We start from the raw sequence: 20,324 nt of genomic DNA, 5'->3' as shown, positions 1-20,324 counted from the left end.
CATTTCAAACTTGTAATACTTATCAGAAACTTGCAGTTTTCAAGAAGTCCAAGGAGACCTGTTCCACCACGGTCATCTCTCCATTTAAAACAACAAAACAAAAACCACAACAGAAGGAGGAAGTTTGTGCGGGTATTTTTTCTTGTTTTGTTCTGATAAGTAAACCTGTCTCTGATAACTTATCTTCGCTTGCAGCAGGGAATGCAGAACAAAGCGAAATGATTTTGTTAAAGTATTCTCCCTCGCTCTGAACTCATCCTTCGCATTTGTACATATGATTTTTCCTTTAAGCTTATAGTCTAATAATGAAGCAATAGAAAGCAAGAAGTCTTCACTTCATAGGTGTTATTACATTGGTGTATTTTCACCAATGAATGGGAACAAAACCCACACTAACTAGTCCCCCTAGCGTACCTTTGCAGTAGGAGTCTAAAGAATATGAAGCAAATCACTTCCCTGCCTTTTCATGTGAAGTAAAAAGCTCGCTTTTTTTTTTATTATTTGCTAGAAAGATAGTCACTTACAGAACTGCAGGGAAACTAGGCAACCTTTCAATTCATTTTTCCCCTTTCTCTGCTGCTTCTGCAGAGCAAGTAAAATAATGTTATACAAAGAAAATTACTCTGCATCCAGAAGATTTCATTAAATAAAACGTGCTGACCTGTTGGCAATTGCCAAGTCTGGTTTTAACACAGCAGTCTGTTTAGCCCGCTGCTTTCTCTTCCTTCTATCAGTAAAACCGCATTTAAAAAAAGCTCCAGGACTTCGGATTCATCAGTTTTTCTATCCTGGCGCTTGTACCTCCCAGAATACATCAATGACGACCAGTGCCGTGGAAACGTTCCCGTGATAATTTAAGAGTGCAACAAAAGTGCTGTGCAGGTAGGCTACACGTACACTAAAAGGTTTAGATCCGGTAACCACTGCCCAGATGCCTCCCCAGGCTAATTTTTTGTTAACGCACATTGGGAAAAACTCGGCTCTATCTCCAGCAATACCCCCGTGTTCCAAGTTGAACAAAGCAGAGGACGCTGCGCTCAGGTGAGAACGCGAATCAAGACCGCTCTACAAAGAAACCGCTCGCTTTCTGAAAACAAAACGTTGCACAGCCTCTCCAAAAAGTGTTATATAAGGCGCTGCCAAACTTCAAGTCACCTCCAGCCCCGGCGAGCGAGGCTTAACGATCCGAACGAGGTGACGCTCGGATACGAGGTGACAGAGCAGCCCGCCCGGCCGATAGCAGACGGGGCTGGGGAACCCTCAGCGTCCCGGAGAAACTCCGGAGCGGCTCGCAGCCGGGACTCCTTCCCGGCACAGCTCCCGGTTCGTCCTCAGAGGGGGCACTGACCGATCGCACCTCGCCCTCCTCCGGCCCCATCACCGACACGGCCTCGCACTCACCTCTCCCGGACGGCGGCGGGACGCTCGGCGCACCTTCCCCGTGCTCCTTCCTTCCCCGCTCCCGGCGCGCAGCTCCAGCTCCGGTCCCGCAGCCGGGAGATGCCGGCCGGCGGCCCCCGCTCTCCGCGGGATACGCGGGGAGGAGGAGGGCAGCGGAGAGCTCCTCGCTCCTCCCGGGATGCGCCGCCTCGGGCTGCTCCTCCTCCCCTTCCTCTCTTCACGGCCTCCCCACTGTCCGGAGGTGCCGCCCGGCCGTCCCGCTCGCCGTCCCCCGCCCCTTCTCCCCGCACAGGCCCCGCTGGCGGCCGGCAAGACCCGGGGGCAGCGGGGGATTCCGGCCCGGCCTCCTCTCCTCTTTTCTCCCCGGGGCCTGCCGCACGATCTCCGCGGGGAGACGAGGCCCTGCCCGGCCTGAGCAGCCCCGGGAAGGTCACCGGCAGCGTGCAGCCGGGCGCGGAGCGGCTCCCCCCGGCCCCGCTCTTACAGCCGCCGGCCCAGCCTCAGCGGCCGCTGGGTGCCGCGCTCCGCCCGGGCTCGCTCCGTGCCGCTGCCCGGTGCCGCCTCCGGCTCGGAGTGCCAGGCTGCCCCCTTCCCTTTCTTCCTTCCTTCCTTCCTTCCTTCCTTGCCTCCCGCCCCTTCCCCGCTGCCAGCTTTCCCCCGCCCGGTGCCAGGCTGCCCCCTGCGGGTCTCGCCGCCCACCGCCGGCAGTGCTCCAGTGCCGGCAGAGGGGTGCTCGCCTCCGCCGCCGCTCTGCCCCGGGCTCAGAGGCAGCTGCAGTGACTGTGTGTCTGTGTCATGTCTGTGCATGGGCGGGAGGAGGCGCGGCGCCGAGGCGGAGCCAGCCCGCTGACACGCCGCCCAGCGACAGGCAACGAGCGCCCAACCAGTGGCAGCCGCGAACCGCCCGCCTTCACCGAGCGGCGCCCCCGAGCCGCTACACCTGGGCCGGGAGGGGCTGAGAGGGGAAAGCCGGCCCCGCACCTCAGCGGTAAGTGGGGGGAGCGCGGCCGCGGGAGGTGCCCTGGCCGGGGGCACCGAGCTGCCTTTAACGCTATTCGGTATTTTGCTTATTTATTTATTTGTTTTAATTCTCCCCGTGCAATATAAACCGTGTGTGCGTTACTGAGGGAGGTGTCTGAAGCGCTATGGGAAGCACAAGCAGGACAGAAATTCCAGCAGCGGAGCCAGTGTGAACGCAGTTTTGAAGTCATTGATCCCTTCCTAGGATGGGAGAGGAAGGAAAGTAGGCACGTGCTTTGGGTACCAATGTAAGTAATCAGAAGCAGGAATAACAGGGATGCTGTTCAGTGTTTATTGCTTTCTTTTTCCAGAATTCCAGGAAGAATTCTTTTAGAACAGAACGTTGTTCTGTTACGGATACCACAGATGCTAATTTCTCCTGTTCCATCAACTGTTTAAATGCTGTAATCGATCCTGAACTTACATTTTGCAGTAAGTACACTCTATCAAAATACTGTGAACTCAGAAGCAGATTATTCATGGGAAGATAGCGTTTGCCAGACTCGATTAAGGCTTTGGTCCATCAACCGCAGTGCTCTGCCGCCAGCCGTGCCCACTGTCCAATGCTTCAGTCTGGAGTGGTATCAGATAGTAAATCATGAAGTTGAACGTGTCAGTGATATCACATAAGCATTGCTGACTACAAATTGATAGAGGATGACAACTGGGAAAGCATTTAGGAAAAAAAAAATAAAAAGAATTCGTAGTATGGTTTGAGTTGAGAAGGATCTTGAAATGCCATCTGGTACCCCTCCCCTGTGATTAGCAGGGGCATCTACAGCTAGATCAGGCTGCCCAAAGCCCCTCCAGCCTGACTTAGAATGTCCCCAGGGACACAGCATCTGCTCTGGGTAACCTCTTCCAGAACCTCACTATCCTTACTGAAAAAAACTTTAATCTAAATCTCCCCTCTTTTAGTTTGAAACCATTTCCCCTTGCTTTTCAATTCAGAGCTGAATGATTTTCCAGAGAAGATATGGTAACATACACGTGTTGGTCTCCACAGTTTTCTTGAGCAAATCGAAGTCAGAAATGAGCTATACTGCAGTGAGTTATTCTGTCCATTCACTTAAGTGAAGCAAAAGGATCACCTATCATGTAATAACATGTCTTTATCTTTTCTTGACTCGTGAAGGTCTACAACTGCTTTAGTGACAATCATGGTGAAAGAATTGCTGGGGATGTATGGGGGAGGGACCAAGACTGTATGTATGGTTTCATTATTAAAAAAAACACGTTGTCTGCTGCCTATCACTGGGAGTTTGAGCAGATTCATATTTTTTAGTCTCATGCTGTGTCCTAGAGTTTTGTGAATTGTCAGAGTCTGATCCTACTGAACAATTTCTACAGGTTCTTAAAGTCCTTGTCTTCTATTAGAACAAGGAAATCTCAGCACCCACCAAAATTCTTAGGTTTTAAGAGCAGCATGGATTAATAGGATTAGCCAGTGTGTCACCATACGTAACAAATGATGGAACTTCATACTGCAGCAAACTGTCTTACTTGAAATTGCTCAGCACCTGTCAGGTTGCTGTCCCACACCAAGTGGTTGTTTGAACCCATGGTAGCATTAGTCAAATTCTGGCTGAGAGTGATTACTATCAGGTTACAAAAACTAATGGGTGGAAGGAGCAACTACCTATAAAGAGGTTTTTTTTTAAATTGTGTTTATAAGTGAGTAATTCATCATAAAAACACTTCATTTGACTTTGTCCTTGAAGAACTGAAGGAGCAATTGCTTTGGACATCGAGTAAAGAGCTGATGTGGAAGGGTCTTTAGCCCAGGATAGCTAAATAAAACAAACCAAAAAAAAAAAGCTGCAAACATTTACATTTCAAATTTCATTTAGCCAGAAGGAGGCTTTCTCCAGAAGCTACACAGGTTCTGGAACAGGACGTCTCCTTACATTTTTTTAAAAAGTAAAACGTGCAGTAATGTCAAGTAAATGTTTTGTAAGTATGAACATATATAAGGTTCAAAGCTTTAGCAGTCATATTAATGAAAAATATACAAACCAGACTTTTTTTTTTTTTTTAATAGGAACATGTCTATTTTAAAAAAAATTGTAGGGATTATCTCTAGTGTGCATTACATTAAATTCTACAGCTATAGAATTATCACACAAGAGTTTGAGCTTGTTCTTTCTTTTTCCCTTAGCAGAACAAGAGATAAAAGCATAAGAGTGCACATATTCAGACAGGTTACAGTACTTTCACAGTAGCAAAACATCACTGAGTACAGTAGGATTGTGCCTGTTCATAAGACCTTGAAAATTTACACATTAGCTGAGTTTTGATGAGAACAAAATTATTTCCAGTATGATCATTTGATGTGAAAAGAAGAACGGGTTTTAAGGTCCGTAAATATTCAAGCGAAGAGCGTACATGGAGTTCATCTCCTGTTGAGACCAATGAAGTCTTTTTTACATTCTTACAGTTGCTTCATTGTTCCAGATGAAGTCAACAAGTATGAGCTCTTTTGAGAAAAAAGACAGTGCTTTGTTCATCAAGCGACATACAAATGCTTTACTGCTTTATTAGTGCATTACTTGCTAGCTTCAATAGTAACTAAAATATTCTTGAAAACTACAAAGGTGTCTCTGCCCAAATTCCTCCACAGGCACTCCTTTGATTAATGGACATTTTAAATACATGGTAAGATTGGTGCTGCTGTGTCACACTCAAGATTTTGGACATGCATGGACAAAAGAAAAGTTATCCATGAGCTGCTTTTGTGTGGAGTTAGTGGAATAGCTACTTTTGCATAGAAGTTAGGATATTGTCACAGGGAAACAGAGGCTGGCTGGATTGTGTTAACTGATGCACTTCAACACAGAAGGTTGGGACTCTTTGTTCATAAATCTTCACTCTTGACTTCTAGATGTGAAACTGCATGACTGTTAATGATATCAGTACAAAGAGCAAGACTAGAAGTTTGAAGCAAGTCCTAGTCTGTGAGATTCTTCTTATCATCTGCCATTACAATGAACACAGGGCTACTGAAGGACTGAGTGCCTGACATCTGTTTTATAGTAGGTAAGGTGTTTTAGACAGGAAATGACTGAGATAAAATCTTCTCTGGAAAAGTAAGTGTCTAGTTCTTGAGTGTAAAATGGAAACTCCATTACATAAACTCTCCCTTATGGACACTAAATTAAATTTTAATTGAGAATTTCCTGTGCATGTAACAAAAAACAAAACAAAAAAAAACAAACAAAAACCACAACAAAACAAACAAAAAAACCCAGCACACAAAAAAAATCCAAAGCAACCCAGCCTGAACAAAAGCCAGAGCCCTTGTGGCTATAGCAACTGGGGAAAAAAAAAATGACCCTCTTAAAATTCATGCCTTTAAGTGAATGGAAAACATCATGAAAACCTAAAACATTTAGAATTCAAAGGAAAATAAATTATTAAACAGAAATGTTTGTCTTTTATGCCAAAGTCAATTTCTGACAATAAACTGAATATTCTGTGATAAATCATGTTGAATTTCATACACATTTCTCTTGGAATTCAGTTGTGCTTCTGACCCAAAAAAGAAAAGGTGAACATCTCTATTGGCGTCTTAGGTAAGTGTACAATGCTACAATCTAAGAAAAGATGAAGGAGAGGGGTATTTTTCTCTACTTGCTTACTTTGTACTGCAGAAAAGTCTTTATAGATTTTCTGCTTTATTGTTGCTGCGAGTTACTAATTTCCCTTTGTTATGACTTAGTTAAGTGGAGAATAGTTGGTTTTTTGTTAGTTTGTTTTTAATCTGTTTTGTTTTTAAAGGAAGGAATAGTGCTTTTAAAACCATAACAAATAGTGGTAAGAAGTAGAAGAGTAAGTATGTACAACTTTAATTTTGTGAAGTTAATCTAATTTGGCATTGTTTTTTTTAAGTTGAGATCTACCAAGGTGGTCAAGTCAGTTCTACATTGCTACTTATTGATGACTGTTTTGCTAATCAGTCACGTACAACTCAGAAAAGATTTTGTTTTTTACTCCATAAAATTTACACCAGTGTTTCCAGAGGTCTCACTAATGCGTAAATATATCCTATTACTCATTTTATAAGTGCTGTGTTCGAAGTGATGTGCTTTTGGTTTGTGTTTTTTTTTGTTTTGTTTTGTTTTGTTTCTGATGTGGTCTTCACTATATGCTACTTGCAGTGAAGTTCTGGATAATGTACAATAGCATAATTTGTCTGTGTTAACATGTATCCTTCCATTTACAGAAACTTCTAGTTAAAAAAAAGTGACACTGGACAAACTTTAAGTATCTTTAAATTTGCTTAGCTAGGAAGATGAAATTGACCCTAATACTCTTACAGCCTAAATCAAGGTATGTTGAAGTAAGTAAAGCAACTGCAGTGATTCCTATGGTATTCAATGTAGACTATCTTTTGTGTCCCAATCTGTGTTATGGAAAAATGTGTATACACGTATATTATACATACACTTTTGTGAAGCTTCTTTTTTGTGATTATTTCTATTTGCTTCACCTCAGTCCCAAACAAATAATGGATATATTGTTTATCTCTTGTTATACAGTCTGTTTTCTTTTGTTACGTTTCCATTTATTCCCCTGCTCTATGAATGCTAAATGAGATTATGACAAGCCTCAACTAAGTTGTAAACTTATATAATTAATATCTGCTATCCTTTCTAGAAGAATTAAAGTGCACAATGTATTGTTCCTTTACTCTTTGCCTTATGCATTTAGATTTTAATTGATCTAAGGAAACTTCTGAGGTAAAAATGAGGATCAAAACAAGACCTTTTGTTTCCATTAGAAGCACTTAATGGTCTTGTTTTCAGAAGGTCTAATTGTTTTCAGAATAGCTTCATTAACTTCTGAAAGTGTTACCAAGACAGGCATCCCCAGAGCCAGGATGCTAATTAGAAGGAAAACTGGCCTTAGAGTAGTTGAAGAATGGTGTCTTCTTTAAAAGAGCAAGAAGGCTCATTCAATCATTGACAGAATGTTTCTGCCAAGAAGTAGGAATAACTGCCAGTTATACAAACTCAGAGAATACCTGTGACAAATGGCTTATTCCCACAGTCAAATTACTTCTTCGGACAACCAACAACAGGAAGCTCTCTGATGATTAAGTAAATCGTGCTGAGATGTCCGTCAACTTCAGTGCAGTCCAAGTAGTGTCGTTTATGGCCAACTTTATCTGTCAGCTCCAATATTTCTAATTCAGTAGGTTAGGCATGTTTGGAGGGTGCTTTGATTGCTTTCTTAGGTGCCAGAATAGCAGTAACAACACATTTGGTCTTCATCACATTCACACTGACTTTATATTGAAGCTCTTTTATGTCCAGCCAAAAAAAAAAGCACCAATAAACTTATGAAGAACTGAAGAATAAGCAGATATAAAATGCAAACATGATGATTGATAACAGCATGCATCCTAAATCTATGTAAAAATTCCTGAATTAAAAATAAGTGGTGTAGGGAAAGAAATTTCTCCAAATTTATGTAAAAATTACTGTCAAATGATTCAAACAGAAATACTTTTTAACAAAAATAAGCAACTACAATTATTATCAGTCAGATCCTGGAAGTTCTATGTTAGTATGTATCTCAGATGTGTGCTGTTAATAAACTAAAACATTCTTTGGCCAGGACTGAGGCGTGACAGTGAGCTGCACTGAGCTCTCCGTGGCCAAGACTGTCAATTCTAAAGGAAGTTTCTGTGTTCTTGATGTCATTTGGTAAGTTGTGAACTATGATCTGGGCTTGCTGCACTGGCAAGAGAATAGGGAAAATCACCTCATCTCAATAGTAAAACTGTCAGTAGTAAAAGGGTAATTCTCAGTCTCTCCAGTAGTTACAGGGAAGCTGATACTAAGGTCAAACTGCAAAACAAAAGACCAATACTAGTGCCAATGAACATGTCAACATTAAGCACCGTTTTTTCAGAGAAGTACTTTAACACTTCGATATTCTGTGATTCAGATGGTATCTGGACACAGTAGAGGTTTTTTCATTGATTCTTAGATGAAACTAAAGCTGTTAGACATTTTAGAGGCCACCCTGGCAAGGCTGGACCCAGAAAAAGGATAGTCCTTCAAAGTCTGAAGGTGACATTGAAGGAACTCAGCAACAGATACAAAAAATCCCAACCTATTCAATAGGCATTATACACCCTCTGTGTGTACTTGCTCCTAAGCTTGGCAACCGCACAAGTGTTGGCATTGCTGCTTACTCTAAGATTGCAGTCTGTATCAGATTGGGTGCTGAGGAAAAGAATAAGCTTTTACCATCATAATGGCATCAGAATTCACAACTCCTGCAGTACCTGAAAAATAAAGACCAGATAATGCAAAGTTTCCAGTGAAATCAACATGCATTTAAATCAGTTAAATTAATTTAATCTACAGAGAGGAAAAATAATTATAAATATCACTTTTCCAACACACAAAATCACAGCACTGCAAATGGAAATGTTACTGGCATGGTGCCCTTTCCCTGTGTTGACGGTATTTCCAAGTATGCTGCCTTATTGCTTCTGTGCTAGATTGATATTACAACTACGATGTGTGGGAATGACTGGAAATCTTTCCAGTGCTAGGCTTGATGCCCATGGCATTTTGAAACTTTCTACCCACCTTCTTCCACTCAGCATAACCAAAGGCAAAATAGGTGCAGCCAAAACAAGTGTTCATTAGTAGGAGGTTCTGTACTTTCCTACCTTCTCCCAAATCAAGGTGAAAAACGTGTAGGCTTTATGACGAACGAACTGTTAGCTCTACTATGGCAATCAGTAAGTTGTATTATAGGAGAATGACACATTTTTATCAGCTAGCACACTGAAAGGAAGGACTGGTTGCAAGTGATATTTGTGCAGGGCAATCTCTTGAGAGGTAGGTGGCTGAGAGGCAAGGTTGTCAGCAGCTGGACCCTCAAAAGTAGTTTTATATTAAGAAAACATCTGAGAATCCTGTGAGGAATCAGTGTCACCAGTGTGTGGGCATAAATAGATGGATTTTACTTACATAAGCCCTTAAAAATCCCTGTGTGATTAATCGAAGCTTGATAAAGGGGACAGCTGCATTTGAAAAGAATCTATACCCATTAGGTGAACTCATACCTCTTGTTCTTCCTAAGCTAAGAAAGCTCATTCTCTCTTGAATTGTTACCAGGTTTTTACAAAACAGTTTTTCTGAACTGGTTACCCCTCTGTATTTGAGCCTAGTTGGGAATGGTTACTGGAACTAACAATGGACAATTTATTTCTTCCATGGAGAACAAAAGACCCTTTTTGGGAAACACCGATTTTCAATTTCCTTTACTGCACCAAGCCTAGTAAGGGTATATTTTCTATGCTAAAATGTTAACATGTTGGGCTGATTAACGTCCCTTGAACAACATGATTACGCAACAAGATCAGTAGCCCCACAGTCCCATACTTTCCAGGTAGTTCTGAGGTAACATATAGGTATGTTCTGCCTTTCCTTTTGATAACCTTCCCTTTTGTAAATAAAAGTTTTAAACTCAGAAGAGAATATTTTCTGCCACTAGTACATCTGTATCAACTTCATCCCCCTCAGCAAACTGCTAACTCTACAACTGTACACAGACTTCTGTTAAGTGCATGCTGTTTTATCAGGGACAGAAAGATGGACTTCTTTTATAAAACAAGTTGAAGTGGAAAGAGTAGATTCAGTAGGACAAGTAGTTAATATAAATTACTAAGAAATACAATGCCAAAAATATCCTGTCTCCATCAGTTTAAATTCGCACCTACTCCTATCTGAGCAGGAGAGAGAAAACAGAAATCTCCTTCAGCTTTCAAAACTTCATCCGTCTCCTGAGAATCAAATTTTCAGCTGGCAGATGTCAGCAGGCAGCACCAGAACTGTACTGTATTCCTGAAGGATCCACTCGTCAACACCAGACTGCCACAGCTTGAGTGTCAGAGTCACAGATAACTCCCAGCATTACTTGAGGGCAGTTAAATTCCCTGGGAACCTTGTCTGATGTTGTCAGCCTGACTGGGTAGTAAAGCAGACCACCACTTCTGCAGGTGGGTAGAGGGTGCACTTAATGCTTTAGTCTCTTCCTGTTGCTATGCCTGTTACCAGCTATTCCTAAAAACCAATTGCTTTCCTGAGACAGACATTGGGTCCCAATGAACAGCATCAGCAGTGCATTGTCTGGGGGGGAGGACAGCATTAAGCAAATCAAACACAAATGATGGTACTGAGTGGACTTGGAGTGGACAGTGAACAAAGGGAAAGGAACCCAAGACAGTTGTATCACGTTAACAGTTAACAGTTAATACTGTTTAGGTGAAACCATCACAGTAGTACACCAGACAGGAATGTAAATGATGGAAGTGTGGATGTAAATGTTTTTTAGGCTGTTTAAGGGTGTTCCTGTGGAAAGTTGCATAGCTTCTAATTAGAATGCTTGTTGAAAACCCTGCATCAGAAAAATGGAAAACAGAATCTGAACATGCTGCGTATCATGAATCCGACTGAACAGGACTTGGAGAGGAAATTACAAGTGTGTTTTAGCAGTCACTGAAAATTATCTCATGGGTTCTTTATGTATACGTGTTTTTGTCATATCAAGCTGCAGGAGCTTAGGAGTTTTGTAGAGCTTCTTGAAAGTGCTGTGGTTCACTAGATGTCTGAGACTCTCAGCAACACTGAAGATTCCATCCTTAGCCACAGTGAGTTACCATAGACCATACCATAGACGAGCAGCATACGGGTGCTGAGACCACAACTCTGACAAAGATGTGCAGACGTGCTCAACACTGCGTGCTGCAAGTTGGCCCAGAGAAAACTAGAAGGCTTTTATAGGAAATATGAAGACTTTTGCAAGAGACCAGCCCCAGGTGTGGACAAAGTAGCATTCTAGACGCAGTCTAGAACAGCAGAATGACTGTGGTCCAACAGACTACTTTGTGCCTGATCTGTAGTTAAGCAGATTGGCTCCTGCTACTGCTGTTGTCACCAGAGTACAGACAGGATGTCTGGTGTGATGTCTGTCCACTGCTGGTATTGAGGGTTCTCTCCAGCAGTGTTGTATCTGGCAACATGCTACCCACCCTCACAGAAGTACTGGAGTTGACCACTACTTCACTGAATTGTCTCCAGCCCGTCTCCTTTTCATTCCTTTCCCTTGGCAACAGCATCCCCAAATCCCTCAGCTTTGAAGCAGAAACACTGCATTTAGCATGTGCTGAGATTGTTGAGCTGGCTGTTCTTTGTAGCATAGGTCTTCCATATGTACCGGAAATTCACACTGATTAAATACAACTGTCATATTCAGTTCCTTAGTAAGTTTTGTCAAGCAAACAAAGGTAGCTTTTAAAGAGAATTGGTATGATGGAAGGCAACCAAATGTAGTAGCAAACTATGGGTAGAAATCAGATGTGCACGCACCATTTATCATAATTAGAGATTATTTGATGGTATCACTACACTTCTACACTTAGATGCCTTTAAAAAAAAAAAAATCTAAGAAAAATTGTTCTAAGTTCTTTTACCCACAAATAGAACCTAAAGGTGTTACTCTTAGGTAGCTACGAACAAGAGAGAAGTGATGTCGTACAGTGCTATTCATATACCACACAACTAAACTCACCAGCTTTCTAAGAGCAACAATCAAAACAACATTCTCTCTCCCACCCACATCAGACAGATCCATAAATTCTATAAACCTCACATTTACACAAAATACGGGTCTCATTGTGTTCAAAATCGTTAGGCTTGGTGAATGAGTGATGCAGAACCTCCTTACAGAATTGCAGTATTACACCAAAAGTGTAGTTGTGGTACATCTCATCAGGCTCTGAATCTCTCCATTGATTTTTGGCAGGAATCTGCTCTATTCCCTTATACTTACTAGATCCTTTCTTTGAAACGAGAACTAAACAGTCGGAATTGATTATCACATTATTGTTTCAAAGGAAACCAAAAGATGCTGTAGTTAAGAAGAAGTAATTAGGCAAAATTTACTACTTTTTGAAAACATTGCTCTGAGGAATAAGTAGTAATTCATGTGAAATACATAGTAGTGTTCTGCTCAGAGGGGGAGAAAAGAAAAGCAACCTGAGTTCTGCACTTCTATAGCTATAAGAGACTCTTCTAAATTTGTGATCTTTTTGCATGTTTCTGGATTCCCTTGTTTTGTTAAAGCAGAAATTCACAGATGCAAGTGGAAATATCTGGACAGTAGGAGGGAGTAAAAGGTAACCAGCATGAAAAACAGCTGTGGAACACAGGCAAGACACTGGTTTCACTGTTTTTGATTTTTTTTGCTTCCCTCCTCCCTCCCCCCCCCCCCCCCATGATTTGTGTTGGTGAGGTTTGCATTCTGAAAGCTTTAGCTCCCTGTTAATGCAGATTCTCATCTAGGATTATATACATTTAAATCCTCATACAGTTGTAAGCAATGAACATTAGCAACCTTTATTTACACTGCTGTTCTATAAAAAGCAGAGGAAATGCCGAAAAGAGGATATTTTCCTTTGGCAAAAGGACACAACCTGATTAGAATATTATATAATATTAATACTCATTTGGCATCTTTTCTGAGGCAGATCTAGAAATTCAACACCTAAGATGGTGGTGGCAACTGAAGGCTGGAAAAAGTGAAATTGTCTGTCTGAGAACTTTTTAATGAGTTGTTCAGAACTGACTGGTAGAGGTAGATGAGAAGGAGCACATGGGAGAAAAAGAAGAGTGGCTGCCAACACTGCAAGAGTCTCTATTCCTTCCCTTACAGTTATGACAGAAAGGGAATGTTGCAGCCATAAGCAGGGATAGGCTGGAGCAGGACCAGGAATACTGACACATACTCCCACCTCTGCCGGAAGCCAGGTACCTGAGCTTCATGCAAGCACTCAGAAAAGGAATTAGGCACTACTGAAGAAGCAGCCAACTTGAAACAATTCTGTAATGGAACTTAAGCCATGAACCAAGGCCAGCCTCCATGTCGGCAGGGCGGTGAATCCACTGACCCAAGTGCAGCCTCCCGTAACTTGGCAACATGAGTGAAAACAGATTCAGTGGCAATCCTAAATAAGGCATGGTGAAGGACCATCTCCACAGTCCAGCCAGTCTAGTCAGGAGCAGAGAGTGCTGCAGCTTGGGGCTGCATTACAAACCTGTTTGAGCCAAAGACTGAAACAAGCACAGATAACAACATTCACATAATTCAGAGCAAAAAGTAGGTTCTCAGACCTGAGATTGAATAGCTCTGGAGCATGGGAGAGAGTGGACGGGGTCCCAGATAAGGCAGGTTTGGGCAATTAAGACCTGTTAATGTGCCCTGGACTCTAAGGAGAAAAAAGAAAATGGCTCATAGCTTCTGTTGTGTTGTATGTCTTTCCGCTTGCTGAGAAGCAGTAATATGAAGTACGTGTTTATGGTTCATCAGAACAATAACTGCTGCCTCAGCAGCAGTTGTTTCAAAGAGAATACAAGTCTGTAGATTAAAAAAAGAGGGAAAAAAAGGGAAAAAAAAAAAAAAAGGAAGAAAAACAACAACAACAACAACAACACTACCAAGTCAATAGGCATTACAAAATTAAGAGCAGAGGAATGAATTAGACTTACAGAGAATGAATGAGTCTTACAGATGGGGTAAAGGAGTGGTGAATTCAGAGGGAAAGAAGGATTGCAGAGGAAGCGTTAATAGTACGTGAGGGGCAAAAAGTGGGGGAGAGGAGTGTGGCAAGGAGAAAAGATTGAAGGATGGTGAAGAAAAAGTCTGAAGTTGAAAATGGGTGGAAGAGACCTATGCAAAAACAAAATGAAACACACAAAAAAACCCACAAAGGATGGAGGAGAAAGAGACTTTGCTGTTTTGGAGAACTGAAGGAAGTCATTAAACTGAAATTGGGAAAAGATCATAGAGATGAAGGAGGGAAGACTGAAACTGTCTCCTGAATTACAGCCTGTAGACCATCTAGTGCTCTGAATGAGTCAACAAATCTCTTCCCATCTGTGGAACCCTCAAAATATCTCTAGTTACATTTATAACCTGTCCTATGGAAATGCATTTCACTTTCTGTACCACTCAAGAACCTCACAAACAGAAACGATAATTACTGAGCTCAATTGTCCCATCAATAACCAACTTGAATAGAATGACCAGTGAATGTGATAGCAGGCAGTGGAACGTTAGTGAGTAAAATAATTATAATCCTATAGATATTAAATGGGAATGACATAACAGCCATGTTGGCTTTTGCTCACTCTAAGCTTGTGCATCAAAGAGGTATAGTGAGTTTCCAAATATTACATAATAAAGCAAAAGCTGAGATAAAAGGGCTGAGTCTGTCTCTGATCTGATCTTTACTGTGAAAAGGGGAGGATATTTTATAAAATATCACTCTGAGTACAAATAGATGTAGAATTTAAGAAAGAACTGATGAATTTGATTTCTAAATAAAGTGTAGAGAATAATCCGTGATGTATAAGAATTCTTTACAACCCTTAAGGACTCCGGTCCACTTTTACAACCCAATACAGATCATGTTGCAAAATAAATTATTACGTTAGCTTCTGTAACCGATCCATTAACATCAAAACAGATTGTAAAGAGATTATAAAATGGTTAGTATACTTGTTGCATAGCAGAGCTCTATAGAAGTGACTGTTTATCCTGGTTTCCTGTTAATTTGGCAAGGACTGAAGTTCTAGTCTTCATCACAGGCCAAGACCTGTCAAACATGTTGATCTGATGAACACTGACCAATGGGACTAATGATATCTGATCATGGGAAGTGTTCCTGCCACATTGGCACTCCCAGTTCTTCTCACAGTAGACACTGAGAATGTTCTCAGCTGCTTTTGGCCCTCCCTGTAAACTGTTGAAGACTCCACCAGAATTCAAATGAAAATGTCTTTATCACAACATCAGGGTCTCATCTTTTTTTGGTCACAGCTTTATTAACAGAAATATTGTTCCAAACAAAACAACAAAATACAACAAGTAACTCGGGTAAGATTTTAGTCTCAGCAGTTGCTGGCTTGCTTTCTCAGGATTTTCCCCCAAATATTCAGTCTTAACAACCCATACCTGTCTCCAACAGGCAGGAGATTCTGGCAGATTCCAACCTCTACTGTGAGTCTGGGACAGTCCAACTTGAAGTTCAGATAAAGATTTTTATGTTACGAAGGTTTCACAGCTCTTTCTGTAGAATGGGATGCAGAGGAAACATCTAAATTAGATAAATGATTTCGCAGAGGTTGTAATGCAAAATCAGATTAGCTAAAACTGCAGAGGGAGCATTTTTCAGCGAAAGACAGACATGCCTCCCTGAGTTTAGAGTCCTCAGTGAGAGAAAGGTAGCACTGGAACTCTGTGACTTCAAGGGCCTATGGGAAAAGAAAACTTATTTCTTGGAGAATGCAAACCAAACCAGCTGGTAGGGAGGGGTGATGACACATGCTGCAACTTCTGCTTTGAGGTAGGAGGGAGAACAGATGAAATAAGAGGAATGTGTTCCAACATAATAGCCAGCTAAAGGAATGAAGGTTCAGGAAATAAAAGCAAAGGAAAATAACGCAGTGTCTCAGCATATTGGAAGCTGGAGCTTAATGTAGAGCTACATTGTCTTTTCATAGACAGAGACAATTTTCTCCTAATGAGAATTTTATTATTTTTCCCATCTCTGTGGTACAGAAGGAACAAGGCTCTGGTGTCTCACAGAGGTAAAGTTACAGCCAGACAACCCCACAGAGTGTCAGAGAAGAAAGGTTTGTAATGATGGCGGCAAGGTTTCCATAGAGGATGTCAACTGGAAAGAAAAATACTGGTCTGAAAATGCTATATGCTGTAATTTAAGTTTCAAGCTGAGATGGATGGAAAGCTCACACTGAGAAGGAAGGATGATGGGGTTGCTACAGGACTAGCAGCCAGTAATGGATTACCACATGAAGACAGTTTTTCACTTGAGCATTAACTCCACTGTGTTTCAGTCCTGTTGATCTCACCTCTGAGTTTGCATCTGTATGCCCTTAGCATCTGCCTATGCATAGCATATATTATGTCAGGAGAAAAAAGAATTGGAGAATGCTTTCTCACGAGACCAAGCTAAGCAAGATGCATGTCTGGTAGCAGCCAACATCTTACTAATAGAATATTCAGACCATTGCATCTGTTTCATTCTAGGACCGGTCAATCTCTGCTTTACAGAAGAGCTGACAGATATCCTATTCTAGACTACATCTTTCTCAAAAGAAGCAAGACTGAGCTTAAAGAACAAAACTTTGTAGTCACAGAAGCAACACTAACTGACTCCCCTTTCTGGCAACCATGACCAGAGGACAGTTGAGAACACACTTTACTGGGGTAGAAGCAGTAATACAGAAATTATTCATTCCCATAGCAACTAGGACAACCTCTTCTTTAATTAGCACATCTTAGTTTGAACTTTGCTAATAAAGCCTGCCTACACTACACGCTCACCATGGTTTAGGTAACCTAGCAGTTGCCAACATACAGCAGCGTACCACGCTTCTGCCTCCTGATGTTCTCTGCACTAGCACTCCATTCACAGATCCCACATCTGCAGGCATGCTGTGGGTGGTGGTATTGAATGATACATCCATGCAGGTTTCTCACCTTGGACTCATGATCCCACATCCCACCACGAATTTCCATGAGCTGGCAGGCACAGGGTGTTGTGGAATGACTTCTGTGTGTTCTTTTGGTATTTAGAAGGTTGTTGCCTTTACCGAAGGAATGCAGTCACTGGTGTTAGTTTAGCAGGATGTGGTAGAGGCATAAAAAGGCTTCCTCACTGCCCAAGCAGCCCCTGATAGCACATCCTCCCATCTTGGCACTCTGAGCCACTCACTTCTGGAGCCTCTTCCCCAACAGCATCACTGGTGACTAATGAACTTGTGTAGGAAATGACCCAGATTCAGTGACACTGGGAATTGCAGAATTCACACTTCTAGAAAGTGTGTCAGATGAGTTTGTAGTACCATTGTGTGTTGTTTCTAGAAAAACAATCCTTACAGGGGGGAAAGAAAAAAAAAGATATAGGAAAATGTAAGAATAGTTAAACAGAAACTTGATCAAGGAAATTAAATATCTGGAGGAGAACACATTTTTGGACAAAACTGAGGGTTTACTAACTGTTTACTAACTGTTATAGTTCTAACTGTAGCACACAGAGACCTATTGAAGCTTTGTCAGCGTAACAACTGTAGCAATAATCTTAGAGCAGACAGTAAAACTCGTCTGAAATACAACATGATCAACAATTTATTCTGGGCTAAATGCTGTTCTGCCATGGGTATTGGAGAGGTAGAATTCAAAGCTAGCATGAGCATGCCTGTATGAAATGCTGCCACTCCAGTGGAATAAGTCAAGGTCTTAGAGATTAAGACTCACTACATAGTGAAGCATGAAAAAAACAGTGCATTCAAAAAGGAGTTAATGGGTTATTTAATAACAAGATGAATTATGGAAACAAACTCTTCATCTTTTTGTTTTAATTAATTAACCCTGGGGATTAAGTAAAGAACTTAAGATCACATGTTCAGAAAGCCTGCTCAGCAGAAAAAATGGATTAAGCTGTGATTTCTTGCGGGACATATTCAGTATACTTTTACCTGCAGTTTATGTAAAAGGATATGTCAAAAGGTGTCTTAATTACAAGATGTACAAGTTAGAAATGTCAAAGGGGAGTGTTTCACAATAAAAAAAAAGGTAATTTGTGCAGTCTTTTTTTTTTTTTTTCCTAGTGTTAGAGAATAAAGAACTGAAAGAGTGAGCTGTTGCATCCTCAAAGGTGAAAGCTATCTTTTCAAGATACTAGCAAGTCCTTGCAAAAGTAGTTTATGGAGGAGGAAAAAAAAAAAGCATGCCAGGATCAGTAAATACACAATACACTGTACAATGTCACGCACACATGATAATGAGCCTGTGTTTTCAAAGGAGGATAATACTGGAGCAACCTGTTCTGTATGTCTGGGATTGGCCAAGAGGACCTCCAGTGCTCCCTGCCAACATCAGCTGTTCTGTGATTCTACGATTCTCGAACAGTAGCAACTAGATGCTTGTTTTCTGTGTTTGAAAATTTCAGGCTTTTAACAGATCATTGCCCCCTATCAGAATCAGAGATACAGAGAAGTGAAGTGCCATGATCAAAGACGCGCATCAGGTGTCTGAAATGCAATTCAGGAAATGCAACTTCAACTGGTGCAAAAGACTGTCACCTCTTTGCTCTGGTTATGTGCATCTCTAAATTAGCAGTTAAATAATTTTGCCACTTCGCTGAACTTTTGCACATTCTGCATTGAAGGTATTTATTCTTCCTTGTCCAGGGTGAAAGGCTTTAGTAGTAGTTAAGAAGATAAAAGAGAGAATAAAGCTCCCATGCTAATCTTATGTTTTGTGTATTTTCTTATTATACTACAAAAGTGATGTTCCCAAAGGTGTGGAGTCAGGGATATTTTAAAACTGCTGATGAGCGTCATTCCATTGCGAACTTAAGTAGATTTACCCAATACAAAAGGCAGTTTGTTCCATTACAAAATCAATTCCTACTGCATAGAGGCATAACAGGAAGGTGTAACATCAACTGCATCAACTACTGTAATAGTGAAGTTGGTTTCCCGGTTTTCTCTTGTAAAGTTTTTGGAGATCTACTTATGAAAAATGCAGCAGAGGCAGGTAATGTACTGTTTTTCCAAAGTCCAATTGCTTCTGTCTGCGTTGGCAGATACTCCTCTCAGCCCATTAAAATATGAGATTGAAAGGATGCTATCAATTCAGAATGCTTCTCCTTTAGCTGTGATTGTAATAACACCTCAGAACACACACAATAAAATGGCTTTCCAGATGAAATCTGACATTCTTGAGCACTGCCGTTTGTTTTCATGCACCAGTCCCCCTGCCTGACAGTTTCTGATGAACTCCTGCCCCAGGAGTCAAAAACAAGTAAGTGTTTTGGATTAAAAATACTTTTAAAACAGTAAACGTGGGCGTGAGGTCTCCTGTCAGCAACTTGCTTTTGCACATAAACAGTGAATGGGATAAAATACTTAACTTCCATTTTTTTTTTCTTTGTATTATCATTACTTTTTCCTGGAGAGTGGGCAGAACTAACGCTGATTTTTTGTGTGTTGGTTCTCTCTTGCTCGCATTTCATATAGGTTTTCCATTACTTTAAGTGGGTGGAGTCTGTCTTGCTGGAGAAAGAACACTGAGTTCTGATTTGCCATTATCATAAAACACATCGTAGTGATAATGTATAGCACATGGAAAATTTTAGTGAAGTAACGTTAAAAAATATGTCAATGCTTGAATTTTTTAGATGTGTTTAGCACCCATTCCTGAAATGCATTCTTAAAAGAATGCAGGCTAACTGAACAGTGACAACTCGGTAGCCCAAGTGGAAGCAGAAATCCCTCTGATCTTGTTTTACCCACAGCATGGTGTCATGTGAGCCCCTCTGTTTCAAACAGTCAAGACACATTTGGCCAGTCAAGGGGACTGGCAGGTTCACCATTCTTAATCACTTTATAATTGGATTTTTTTTTTTTTTTGTCACTTTATGTGCATTTATCAGCAAAATCTAGATCAAAAGAGGTCAAGCAGAGCCTCCCCAAGCTCACCACTGCCCTTTCCACAATTCCGGTCACTCCTTTAAACATTGTAAGACTGTCATTTTTCTCTATGGCTTCTGTGGATTAGGGTAACATTTACTTCAGATGAAATGTATTTCCATAAGACTGATGGAGGGCCCCTAAAGTCTTTCTTGCCTGTGGGAGCAAGGCAAGAGGAAATGCCAAGGGCAGGCCTCTTTCAGATTCACAGTCTTGTTTCTTTTTGATCCTGTGTGTGTTTCTATTTTATTCTTCCTTTAAGCAATGAATTGAGCTCCTGCAGCAGAGGAAGTATTGTTGACTTATAGAGTACATGCATAG

General features: G+C 41.3%; 2 protein-coding genes across 3 annotated transcripts in view; one reads left to right on the top strand and one right to left on the bottom strand.

The window, feature by feature from the left end:
* Positions 1 to 2,031, bottom strand: part of LARGE1 (LARGE xylosyl- and glucuronyltransferase 1) — a 280,592-nt gene extending 278,561 nt beyond the window's left edge. For both annotated transcript variants that reach the window (XM_085227448.1, XM_085227456.1), the window contains exon 1: positions 1,402 to 2,031. The gene's annotated coding sequence lies outside the window, so the exon portion shown is untranslated. The remainder of the gene's footprint in view (positions 1 to 1,401) is intronic.
* On the top strand, positions 932 to 18,783 carry LOC104911456 (uncharacterized). The gene is made up of 3 exons (XM_085240458.1): positions 932 to 1,041; positions 1,220 to 2,853; positions 5,303 to 18,783. Exons 1-2 carry the CDS (start codon positions 932 to 934, stop codon positions 2,358 to 2,360), a joined length of 1,251 nt encoding a protein of 416 aa, XP_085096584.1. The 3' UTR covers positions 2,361 to 2,853; positions 5,303 to 18,783.
* Positions 18,784 to 20,324: the final 1,541 nt, after the last annotated feature.

Source organism: Meleagris gallopavo, chromosome 1 (assembly GCF_905368555.1).
Source record: "Meleagris gallopavo chromosome 1, MGAL_WU_HG_1.1, whole genome shotgun sequence".
In the NCBI taxonomy this organism is placed as follows: Eukaryota; Metazoa; Chordata; class Aves; order Galliformes; family Phasianidae; genus Meleagris; species Meleagris gallopavo.
Note: the sequence above shows the minus strand (reverse complement) of the source record. Positions and strands in the feature narration are given on the sequence as shown.

What these genes read in the sequence shown, in the direction of transcription:
- LOC104911456 (XM_085240458.1), top strand. Translation starts at nt 932, where the DNA reads ATGCCTCCCCAGGCTAATTTTTTGTTAACGCACATTGGGAAAAACTCG. An exon ending in GCAGAGGACGCTGCGCTCAG is followed by an intron (nt 1,042 to 1,219) that starts GTGAGAACGCGA and finishes ACGAGGTGACAG; the next exon opens with AGCAGCCCGCCCGGCCGATA.